The 11,687-nt window shown below is 36.0% G+C and overlaps 2 protein-coding genes across 2 annotated transcripts; one reads left to right on the top strand and one right to left on the bottom strand.

Moving 5' to 3' along the window:
- Window positions 1–308: 308 nt before the first annotated feature.
- LOC116165100 lies at window positions 309–2,520 on the bottom strand. Its single transcript, XM_031479397.1, has 3 exons — window positions 2,376–2,520; window positions 2,228–2,314; window positions 309–2,166 (listed from the first exon to the last, which is right to left on the bottom strand). The coding sequence occupies exon 3, from the start codon at window positions 2,077–2,079 to the stop codon at window positions 688–690; it is 1,392 nt and encodes a 463-aa protein (XP_031335257.1). The 5' UTR covers window positions 2,080–2,166; window positions 2,228–2,314; window positions 2,376–2,520; the 3' UTR covers window positions 309–687.
- A 533-nt stretch (window positions 2,521–3,053) lies between these two features.
- On the top strand, window positions 3,054–3,814 carry LOC116163838. The gene is made up of 2 exons (XM_031477968.1): window positions 3,054–3,519; window positions 3,588–3,814. The coding sequence occupies exons 1-2, from the start codon at window positions 3,054–3,056 to the stop codon at window positions 3,812–3,814; spliced, it is 693 nt and encodes a 230-aa protein (XP_031333828.1).
- The last annotated feature ends 7,873 nt before the right edge of the window (window positions 3,815–11,687 follow it).

The raw sequence follows: 11,687 nt of genomic DNA, 5'->3' as shown, positions 1-11,687 counted from the left end.
TTTTGAGTACTTTGCATCAAGTTGTGGTTTCGGCATTTTCGCTGAAAAAGAATGTTTCTAAAAGGCTCCGACCACAGGCGAAGTACAGTGATTGGCACTACAAACCACAGTTATTGGCACTGTGCCAGTTACTATTTATACTAAAAATATAACAAAATGTGACCTATTTTAATGCTGTTGAATCAATTTTTATCAGAGCTAAACCGAAAAACGTTGACTTTTAATCCATGGGACGATTTCAGTGATTGGCACCCCTGTGCCAATAACTGTTTTTACAGTACAATTTAAGACAGTAGTTGGCACCCTATTATTATATTAAATAAAGATCATTTTTTGAGGTTAAGTAGGAAAATAGGTCCAAATAATCAAGCTTTCTTAATTGGTAAAATAAATTTGGGATGGCAATAAGGTTTACATTACGTAAAAGCAATTCACATGCGCCGTGCTTCTTATGAATATAAGAAAAACTCACCTCTTAGACGTAATCACTTCGAACTCACTGCATTCAACTTTGCGCCATTTTTTCTACTACCAACATACGAGGCTAAAATTTCTACTGTGTCTAGACGAAGGTGCCAACATTGGTATAATTCAAAATAAATCAGTTCGCAGACGTCCTAACGCTTATTAAAATTAATATTGACAACGTTGTGCCAATAACTGGCAGAGTGCCGATAACTGTCCTCTTTACCCTATATGCAGGCTTAAAAAATTTGTGTACATATCTAGCGATAATATTGAACGCAGAATAACTGGGCCTGTATATAATAAAAACTGCCGATATTCTGTTGCTTTAAATCGATTTACTTCAGATAAAGATCGCGGTTTACGAGCAAATTCACAAGGTGAAAATGGTCTTTGTTTAATTAATGCTTGTGATATATTTTGAACTTTTATGTGCTGCAATTTTGTCGGTGGTTTTCCAGTAACCCACATTAACAAAAGCTTTCTCATCACACCTAAACAAATGAGGTGCATATAATCCAATGGAAAAGCAGCTATCATATTAAGACCAGGAATAGATTCTAGTATTGTAGTTCCAGTGTGATGATCTTCATCTACCTTGTTTCGGAATTCTTGGTTTGTTCGATGTTTAAGGTTTGCTATTTGGGGAAAACACACACGATTTTCTACAAAATTACCTACTGTGTAACATTTTGTACAGGAACTGTAACCAGCGTGACCTTTCGTCTTTTTTATAAACGCCTTTGCTGGAGCGTCACAAACAAATGCTGCTATTTCAAATGGAAATATTTTACCATTAAAAGTAAAGCCGTTGTTTGTTAAGAAAATTGCTTCTTGAACAAAATCATTTAAAAATATATTTGGTTCTTTAGGTTTGTCAAAACCTTGATAAACACCAATTAATTCGACATTGTTAACATTACCTTGTAAATTACACAAAATTAGCCAGAGCTGATTGCTGCTACTTTTTTCAATAGGCAGACCATCGATATTAACACATATCTTAATTCCACTGGCAGGTGTTAAATGGGCTAAATTATTCTTAGCCAACAATTTTGTAACTGCTTTAATAATTCCAATGTGGAAGTACTGACCTGGTTCAATTGTTTTGATATGCAACTGTCGAGGTGTGTCAAGTAATGTTCGTGCATTGCTTGGGAGTGTAGCATCAAAAAACATTTTTAGCAATAGAAGTAATGCATTTAATGCGACATGAGGTATATTAAATTTAATGGCCCAGCAAGCTAAATGAGACTGAAAATTTTCACTGGCATGATCATTAGTAGTGGTAGGGAAATTAAACGTGGATGACTCTGGAGACGAATCACGAACGTTATTATTAGATTCAGTATCGGAACTAAATAACGAAAATTCATCACTATGCACTTCCACGTCAATACTGTCATCAACTACAGAATGTAAGGGTTCTACATTGCTAATATCATCAATAATAGCTAACGAATTGGGTACATCAAGATCGGAATTGGGTATATTATCAGCCACTTGCGGGACATCATAAGAAATCATTTCGTCGGCCAGATCGGTTCGTGTTCTCGCAATTCGATACTGGCTCCGAGATGCACAAACAGAATTTCTCTTTCTTTTAGAAGCCATTATAAAAAGAAATCGTACTTATGCACTTACCGCCAACAAATTTGAGGTTACGTACAAAATACACCGCAAAAATACTTCATACAGCGCCTGCAACAAATTATTTAAATTAATTCCTCATTTTAACTACTTGCAATTATTATTTATTTACCTGTACAAGTGTTGTAATCCTGAAAATTACCGCCAACAAATTTGAGGTTACGTACAAAATAAACCGCGAAAATACTTCATACAACGCCTACAACAAATTATTTAAATTCATTCCTCATTTTAACTACTTGCAATTATTATTTGTTTACCTGTAAAAGTGTAATCCATAAAATAACTACACTACAACAAAACAAAGCATTAAACAAATGGAACCTGTAAAACACGTAACGGGACGAGTGTCGAGTTCTACCAACTACGAAAAAATTAGCCGCCGCTACCAACAGTGTAAACTGTAAACGCGAATAGTAACACAAACCGAAGATATGGCGTACACTGAACAAACGGTGTTGTAGCAACATAGGACGTCTTAACACGTACGTACGATGGATGTACAAATTTGGTAATAAGTCTTACGCAACAACAATAACTCATAAATGGACGTACACGGTACATACGTGTACCTTACGTACATGGAACGTGTGCTGCTGTACGTATGATGGAAGTACATATTTAGTCCAAGGACGTATGTACTAATAACAGCTTAATAACGGACGTACATAAAACGAACTGTGCTATCTGGGTTATATATATTATATATTATACAACTAACATACATACATACATATACATACATACACACACGTATAAAGTATTTTATCACCTCCGGAGCGGATGCACCTGGTATCTTTTTATATATATATTATATAATAGTATTATATATATATATAGACGGTTAAAATATGCTTTCCGTCCATGCTTGAATGCTTGAATTCCCAAATCCACGAATTTCTTTAAGACGACCTGAAGCTACGAGTCTCAACCGGGTAATGGCATCTAATCGAAAGAATGTGAATCTATTTTACGATAATCTGGAACTAGCCTTCGAAAAATATAAATTTCTCGCAAGGCGCATTTTTGACGTGGATGAGACTGGAATTAGTGGAGTTCATAAACCTCATCGAATTTTGGCGGAAAAGGGAAGAAAACAAGTGGGCGCGATAACTAGTGGTGAAAGAAATCAGACTACCACTGTTGTGTGTTGCATGAGTGCAGCCGAAGATTTCGTGCCTCCTATGTTTATTTTTAAACGCGAGCCCATGAACAATGCGCTGGAAAAGAATGGACCAACAGATGCAATCTACCGCTCCTCGAAATCAGGGTGGATAACAGAAGAGCTATTCGTGGAGTGGTTAAAGCATTTTGCTCAATGTGTAAATGCTTCTACGGAAAATCGTGTTTTAGTTGATTTAGAATACAACAAAATTGAGGTGACTGACATCGCAGAGCTAAGGCGTACAATCGCATCACTTCCAAAGAAAAAGGCGTGAACGGATTTAAAAATACGGGCATCTTTCCGTTAGACAGAAACGTGTTTGGGGAAGAAGAGTTTATTGAAATTCCAGAAGAACCAAATTCCGTTATTCGGGCAGAAACCAACGAACTATGCGAGCCTCCCCAAGAAACAGTTTCTTTAGATCCAAGGCCCGGAACTAGTGGAGATCCAGATCCGTCGTATGTATCAAGCGGAAGCCATGATGAAGTAGATGTGCGTCAAGTCACCGGCGGCGTCGCCAGTAAAAACCTTTAACAAGAAGCCACTTGCTCATTCAACGAGAAAAAGGCGCCAAAGAAGAACATCTTCCAGTGATAGTTTTTCATCAGCAATAACAGAAGTCTCCGACGATAACGCAACCAATGATAAAGATAAGACCATTCAGTTAAAGAGCAGATCCTTTGAAAACTTTCAACCGACACCCCGATTAACAGAAAAACCACACTCTAAGAGAAGAAAACAAAAATCTCAAATACTAACTTCCACTCCGCTGCAGGCATCTTTGGAGGAGAATGAAATAAATAGGGAAAAGAAGAAAGTTGACGAAGCTACAAGAAATTTATTTTAAAGGGGAAAATCCGTAGGACTCAAAACAACAGCAGCTAAAACACCATTAGAAAAGAAGTCCGCGCCGAAAAGGCAACAAGGAGGAGGTAAGGTAAAGGACATATGTCCAATATGCGTGGAAACTGACACAGCAGATGAACTGTGGTGGCGGTGTAGATCATGGGGCACTTAGCTTCATGCTGGCTTGGCAATTAAACATTTCCGTTACTCCCTGGAAGGTCGAGAGTTTGTATTATATACCGATCACCGCCCACTCATCTACGCTTTCCAACGGCGCTTGGATAAAGCTAATGAACGACAACGACGCCAATTAGACTTCATTGGTCAGTACACAACAGATTTCCCTTATGTTCCCGGAACTGACAACATCGTTGCTGATGCTTGTTCCCGTATCAACCAAGTTGATGGACAACCAATCCAACTCACCGCTGAGTTGCTTGCAAACGCACAAGCTGCCGATCGTATATTGGCAGACGAAAAAGAATCATCTCCAGGGTTGAGCTGGACAGAAATCTTATTACCGGATGGCTCCAACCTCTTATGTGACAACTCAACTGGGGTAAACCGCCCATATGTACCTCCACAATACCGTCATCAGTTATTCCTGTCACTCCACAACTTGTCCCATCCTGGTAGACGTGGTTCTGTTGATTTGGTCCGCCGACGATACATATGGAAATCACTCAAGGCAGATTGTTCCCTATGGTCGAAAAGCTGTGTACCATGTCAGAGATCAAAGGTTTCGAAACACACTGTTACTACAACTACAAACATACCAGTACCAACAAGACGTTTTGGACAGTTGAACATTGACATAGTAGGCCCTCTACCTGCCTGCAACAACTACCGCTATCTTGTAACTGTGATAGAACTGTGATCTTATTTTTAATCTTGTTTAAGTTTAATATCATTTAATTTGGTTTTTAGTATGTTAGCGGTTAAGGTATTAGTACCTATATTTAGTTATTGTGCTTTCTTAGATTATTAATAATTGTCCTATAATTGGAATTTTATTATGTTGGGCAATAAATCGTATATTATTCAGTTTTGTACACCCCGAGGTACACCCTGTATAAATCCATCATCAAAAATAATTTTCAAGGTATAATTTATTTGAGTTCCGTCGATAGTAGTGAGTAGGAAGCTTGGGTAAATTGTCAAAAAACGTATTTAGAAATCGTATGTTCGTTATTATGACGAGATACAACAGATTCGCGCATGTTTAATTTGTTTGTACTGTTTGATAATATACCATAGAGCTACTATTGACCCAATCTTGTACAGTTACTATGTATAACGTACATCTAAAGTACTAACAAACATTTTTCGGTATACCTGCAATTTCTGGTTACCATCACTTAAAAAATACTCAAAAGTATCACTCCTTCTAGATTCTTCTTTGGTTCGGACTTTAGTTGGAACTTTGGATATGTTTGCAGTAACAAAAAGTCATAATCATCTGCTAGAGCATTATTCAATGCGCGTGGGGATCAGTTACATTTACCATTATGCCATCTTCAAATACCAGAGGTACATTATCCAGATCAAACAAATCCCAATTGTTATTCCGGGTTTGGAGCATTGAAACAATTTTTCTTCTCCGGGACAGCATGGTGCAATATCTCCTATCCCGGGAATATTAGACTGCAAAATATCCTATCTGAAAGTAATTGAAAAATAATGGAATTAGACAATACTAAATACTTTATACACAAAAAGGCATAAATACTCGTATCTACCTACCAAGAATGTAAAACAAATAATACTTACAGGACAAGTTGCCGTACCAATATCAAGCGGTGTCTAGTAGGAGAAATTTCAGCGGCATTTTTAAAACATAAATAATTTTTCTTGGCTTAGGAGCTTTTGCTGAATAATACCAAAATACAAATGAAATAATAATCTCATTTTCGCAAAAAATCGGATAGGAGATATGCTAGGTCGCCCGAGATATATATATATATATATATATATATATATATTAATAATAATAATAATAATAATAATGACATTTATTTCCACGTAATACCAAAACCAAATAAGTATAAAATATATAATATATATGAGTAACACATAATGTATACGGGAAATGGGACTACATTCAGTGTTTTGACAACCCTGTTCTTCCATGTAACCCCAACTCGTTATAGGAAAAGAAAATATAAATTGTAAATTACGCTAGCACTCAGGAACAAATTAATACTTGAATACAAAGAGAGGAAAGCAAACAAAAATAAAAATACAAGTAAAAGTACTAAAATCTTAAGACACACCAGTTCATTTAGGTAGCTCCAGTTTCAGATATTGTCTGATTTTATTTTTGAAGCCAAGAGGTTGAAGATTTTTAAGAGGGGACGGAATCATGTTATACAGCTTACATATATTGTATGTGAACGATTTTTCAAAGTAAGCAGTGTGATGGAAAGGGATATTTAGTAGACCTCTATGGCGCAAATTTAGATTATGTAAGCTAGTTCTATATTCTAAACGATCAGCTAGGTAACTTGGTGTTTGGGTGATAATAACCTTATGGTAAAGAACTAGAGAATGCAACATTCTACGCTGAGACATATTAAGCCATCCCACCTCGATCATCTTATGTGAAATGTGATCTCTGCGCCCAATGCCATAAATAAATCTCAAACAAGAATTCTGCACTCTTTGTATACGGGTGGCAGTAGCTGTGTCGATGCATGCATGAAACAAAACATCACAATAATTAAAATGTGACAAAACAAGGGTATCTGTTAGGGTTATTTTGGTTTTAGTAGATAAAAGATGTCTATTCGGATACAAACGCTTTAGAGTAGAATATGCCTTGCGCAAACAATTATTAATATGGCTAACATACTTAAAGTTAGAGTCCATTAAAACTCCAAGATTTCTTGCATCGTGCGACACTTTCAATACCGATCCTTGCACTTTAATCCTAATGAGATCCAAGTTCTGGATTCTAGCTTTATCTCGTCCAAAAAGCAGCACAGTGGACTTTTTTGCATTAATAAATAAATTATGGTTTGTAGCAGTTCGGACAAGCACTTCAAGTTCTTTATTTATTAATTTTATTGCATCAGATGTATCAGACGGTGGGAATGAACAATATACCTGTGTATCATCAGCATACTGATGAAATTTACAGCTTTTAAAGTCCCTGCAGATATTATTTGAATATATGACATATAAAAGTGGCCCCAAAATGGAGCCTTGTGGGACTCCACTATGTACATCAAGTAAAGAAGATTTAATGTTATCCATAAGCACACAATGCTGCCTACTTTCAAGGTAAGAGGTAATAAGTTGTACCGCAGACACATCGAAACCGTAATGATTCAGTATTGATAAAAGAAGCTTATGATTTATAGTATCAAATGCCTTAGAAAAATCTACTAATACCAAAACTGTGAGATATCCTGCATCTGTAGCTTTAATGATATCGTCGGTAATACTAAGTAATGCTGTGGTGCAACTATAATTTTTTCGAAACCCAGATTGGTAAGGTGTTAAAAGATTATACTTAAGAATGTGTTCATTTATTTGATCTTTCATAACCTTCTCCAATATTTTCGACAAAGTGCACAGTATACTAATCGGTCTCAAGTCTTTATAGCATGAAGGATTATTAATTTTAGGAATAGGTTTGACATAAGCCACTTTCCATTGTGAAGGAAACGTATTAGTGTAGAGGCATTCATTAATATTGTTTATTAAGTATTTGTTTCTGTATTCACGCGGAAGTTTATTGTCAGTGTGATGTTGCTCTGCAGGATTGGATTTAACTATTCCATGAAGCAAGTATTTAATGCAGTCCGGTTCTTTGCTGAATCTGTTGCATTCTTTCTCGTGCCCCGCTGCTGGGCGGTGCGTAAGCTGTACGAGTAGGGGAGTTCTCTAATTTGATGATTCTTTGTATGAGTCAGATAACGATATTCCGCGAAGGGAGTACGTAATACTGTCCAATGATTTATCATGTTTTCCTCTTGCGTTTAGAATGTTTCGTGTGTCTGTTTTTTAGAATTTGTTTACCTGTATGTGATTCAATTACCGAATGTTTATCGTAGACTTTGAGATGTTTTATTTGTGTATTTGTTGTCTGCGTAATATATTTATTTGTTCTTGTCTTTTCTTACGCACACAATTCTGCGTTTCATCAATTCCCCTCCCGAATTTGTCTCACGTCCCAACACAGTTCATTCGTGCCAGCCTTACCTATCAAACGGACAGCTACCGATATGCAAAAGTGCCGTGAAAGTACAATAAATACAAGTAACGCAACATACACTACAATGACAGGTTCACCCAATAACCTTACACGTCCTAGCACAATTAAAGAGTAGTTTCAGAAAACTCAAAGTATAGCAATGCTTAGACCAATTTTTAGCTACCTAATGATAAGTCATTATTTGCTTTTAGAACCTTTTTGTAAAATAACTCCAACATGAATTCTGCTTAACAACCCCCGCCTTTCGAAAACGATCATTGACAACTTGCATAGATAAAATATTAGCAAAGGTTATTACACTTCAATGTTCGCAAACGGCAAAAAGAGTGAATTTCACCGACCTCTCATTATATGCTCGTTAAAGAATGCACTATTAATGATACCACATCCCGTTAATCGTTATGGGCAGTAGAAGCGCAGTAACGAGAAAAGATGATATTCCCGAGTTAGAGAAACAGTTAGCGTTGGCTACTAACTGAAATAAAAACGTTAAAAATTCATAATGCCGTTGAGAACAATGGAAAAATACTTTTGTTGTATCTGTAAACATGCATTGTTAAAATGCTATGTAATATATGGAAATAAGGAATAAGTAAAATAATGAAGCACAAAGCTTTGTTTGGTATAAAAAAGATTGTGTGGCCTAGAATAAATTCAGTACAATCTTGTGCGTGTTTCGATAGATGACAGTAATAAAATATTTAAAAGGCCTGACATTCAATAAGCTCGACACGTGGATGAATGGTTTGACATTACCATCATTACTTCTTTTGAATAAGAGGTTGTGTAAAATATATATGAAGTAATATGTAACAAACTAATACATGTGAATTGGCAATTTTGTACCAATGAATGTCGCTCCTGTTGGCGGCACAAACAAATTGAATCCGTAGAAGCGTAACGACACTGAGAGGTACATTTGTTCTTTCCGATGAATGGAGTTGATTAATTAGTGAGTTTGAGTTAGTGACGCTCTTGTTTTAGTCTAGTGCTGTTATATGCTGTCCCGAACAAAGGGAAAGGAGTTGAGTGTATAGTTTTTAAACAGCATCAACTTTCGGATATACATAATTTGTAAAGTTTTAATTGAGTAAAGGAAACAATAACAAAGGAGATATGCGAAATAATAACCGATCGGGAAATTGGAAGAACTGTACACAACATTCTCACAAACCATTTCTTGCATACAAATTACTGCTGATATTTACATATTTGCGTAAATTTAGAATTGCCAGGTCGGAATTTAATGCTTTAACAAACCAAGTGCTGCAAATCTAAAGCTAGGTACATGCACACTTTTCCACAGTTAAAAAGCATGTTGCATTCACATCAACTTAAAACTCGTATTACTTCAATTAAATAATGATTGAACTAAATTAGGAATCAATTTCAAGTCAGGGAAGGGTTTAACTATCATGGAGTATTCAGTTTGTAAAGGTGTGCTACCAGTATATTCAATGGTGTATTGGTAAATTATGGCAAGGGTATACGCCGGCGTCGGTTTAACCGGGGGTTATGGAATGAGTACCTGCCCGGGGGGGGGGGGGCATTTTTTTGAAGTAATCACAAAAGACTTATATGGACCACGCTGTACATATTACATATTATATAAACGTTCATAATGCACCATACCTAAAATACTTCAAATATTCAAAATAGTTCAATTACTTTCATTTCCATCTAGTTATCCATGAAAATGATAAAAATAGATACCTCTACCTATGTGAAAGAAGTTGTTCAAAAACGTTTCGATTTTCTTCAGTATATAGGTCGTGTAAAAAGAATATTTTCTAGGAAATGAACTTAAACTTTTATGTCCACTTTTAGTTCGGGACCCAGAACACACCATACAGTATACAGTGAATTTTTGTTAAATGCGAACATAGGAGTTTGCATGCAATGTAATTTCCCTATGTTCGATTAAAAAAACACATCAATCTATGAGGTGTGCGCGGTTCACATTCCCAAAACGCGCAACTTGTGTGACTATGAACAGCAACTGATAGTCTTTATGATGAAGAGCACTCGGTAAGATTTTTTTAAATAAGCCATGTGAGACCATAGCAACAAATTTTTCTTAAACTTACGATAACTTGACTTCACATGGCACGCGCTGACATCACAATTCATTGTGAACCAACCTTCAATTATTTGTAGGCCATGTGCACCTAGTATTCTACTAATTTGATTTATTCAATACATACATGAAGAAAATAAGAAAATAAATAACGAAAACAATTACAATAAATGTTCAAAGCATATATATAAGAGAAGTATATGGATAAACGAGTGGACACGCCTATCGCCAACGTTAGTGGATGGAAATATACTTCTGTCATTAGTTGGGAACTAGGCGCTAATGCGCTTGCCTGTTATTATGTAGTGTTATTTACCAAGCATTTACTCCAGTTTGACATAACGGATTGAGGTTAAATTGTTTGTTTTGTTTATGAGTTATTGAACTTTTGTTTAATTTTAATTTTAATAGTAAAGAAGCCTTTCGTAGTTATATAAATCAGTATACGTAAGTGATACACAATAATTGTAAAGGAATACCTAATGTTTGGCAATTTTAGTGTGTTCATTACTTAGAAATCAAGAATTGCAGGTACTTGTGGGAAAGTGGATTCTTCGGTTTCATGGCACAAGTAAGTTACAATGCAATTATCTGCAATCAATTCATTTATGCCATACCTACTTGTTATTAGATTCCCAAGTGAAAAAAGCAACAAGAATCGGTGACTGCAAGCATGTGAACTATCGGAATTCGATGATGTAAAAACAAGGTTGTGTTCTCGTCATTTTAACCGCTATGACTGCATTGATTTGGATGCACGCAAGCATGATGGGGGCACGAAGTTATATGGGGGTCACTTAACACCTAAAAGATTTCCAACTCGACAATGTTAATTTTATTTTAAAATCAGTAAATGTCTTTAATTTAATTGTGTTTCTTTGAACATTGGTAATGTATCACTTTATATTATAGCTGATGCGAACTTATCCAATTTCATGTTATATTCAAGATATAATCCCTATAGGTATATTATTTCAATTGCAATTTAAGTTTCTAAATCGTTACAAAGTTTGCCTTCGAAGTTGAAGGGTGTAACCGTAAACAAACTCCGCTGAGGAAGCTCGAAAGTTCTCCGTGAAAATGCTACAGTTTCCAAGCAGAACGATACGGAGTACCTTGAACCAGAACGCACTGGGTGGCATGTGAGCGCTGATTTGAGTTGGCAGTGAAATCATTCAAGTAGGCCATTGACTGCAGGTCCCGAATCCTTGTGTGCCGAAAACAATGTCGAGGGCACAAAAAAGGGAAGATTCAAATTGTCGTCG

Source organism: Photinus pyralis, unplaced genomic scaffold, assembly GCF_008802855.1.
Source record: "Photinus pyralis isolate 1611_PpyrPB1 unplaced genomic scaffold, Ppyr1.3 Ppyr1.4_LG2, whole genome shotgun sequence".
NCBI lineage: Eukaryota > Metazoa > Arthropoda > Insecta > Coleoptera > Lampyridae > Photinus > Photinus pyralis.
The sequence above is the reverse complement of the archived record's forward strand: the minus strand, read 5'-3'. Positions and strand labels throughout refer to the sequence as shown.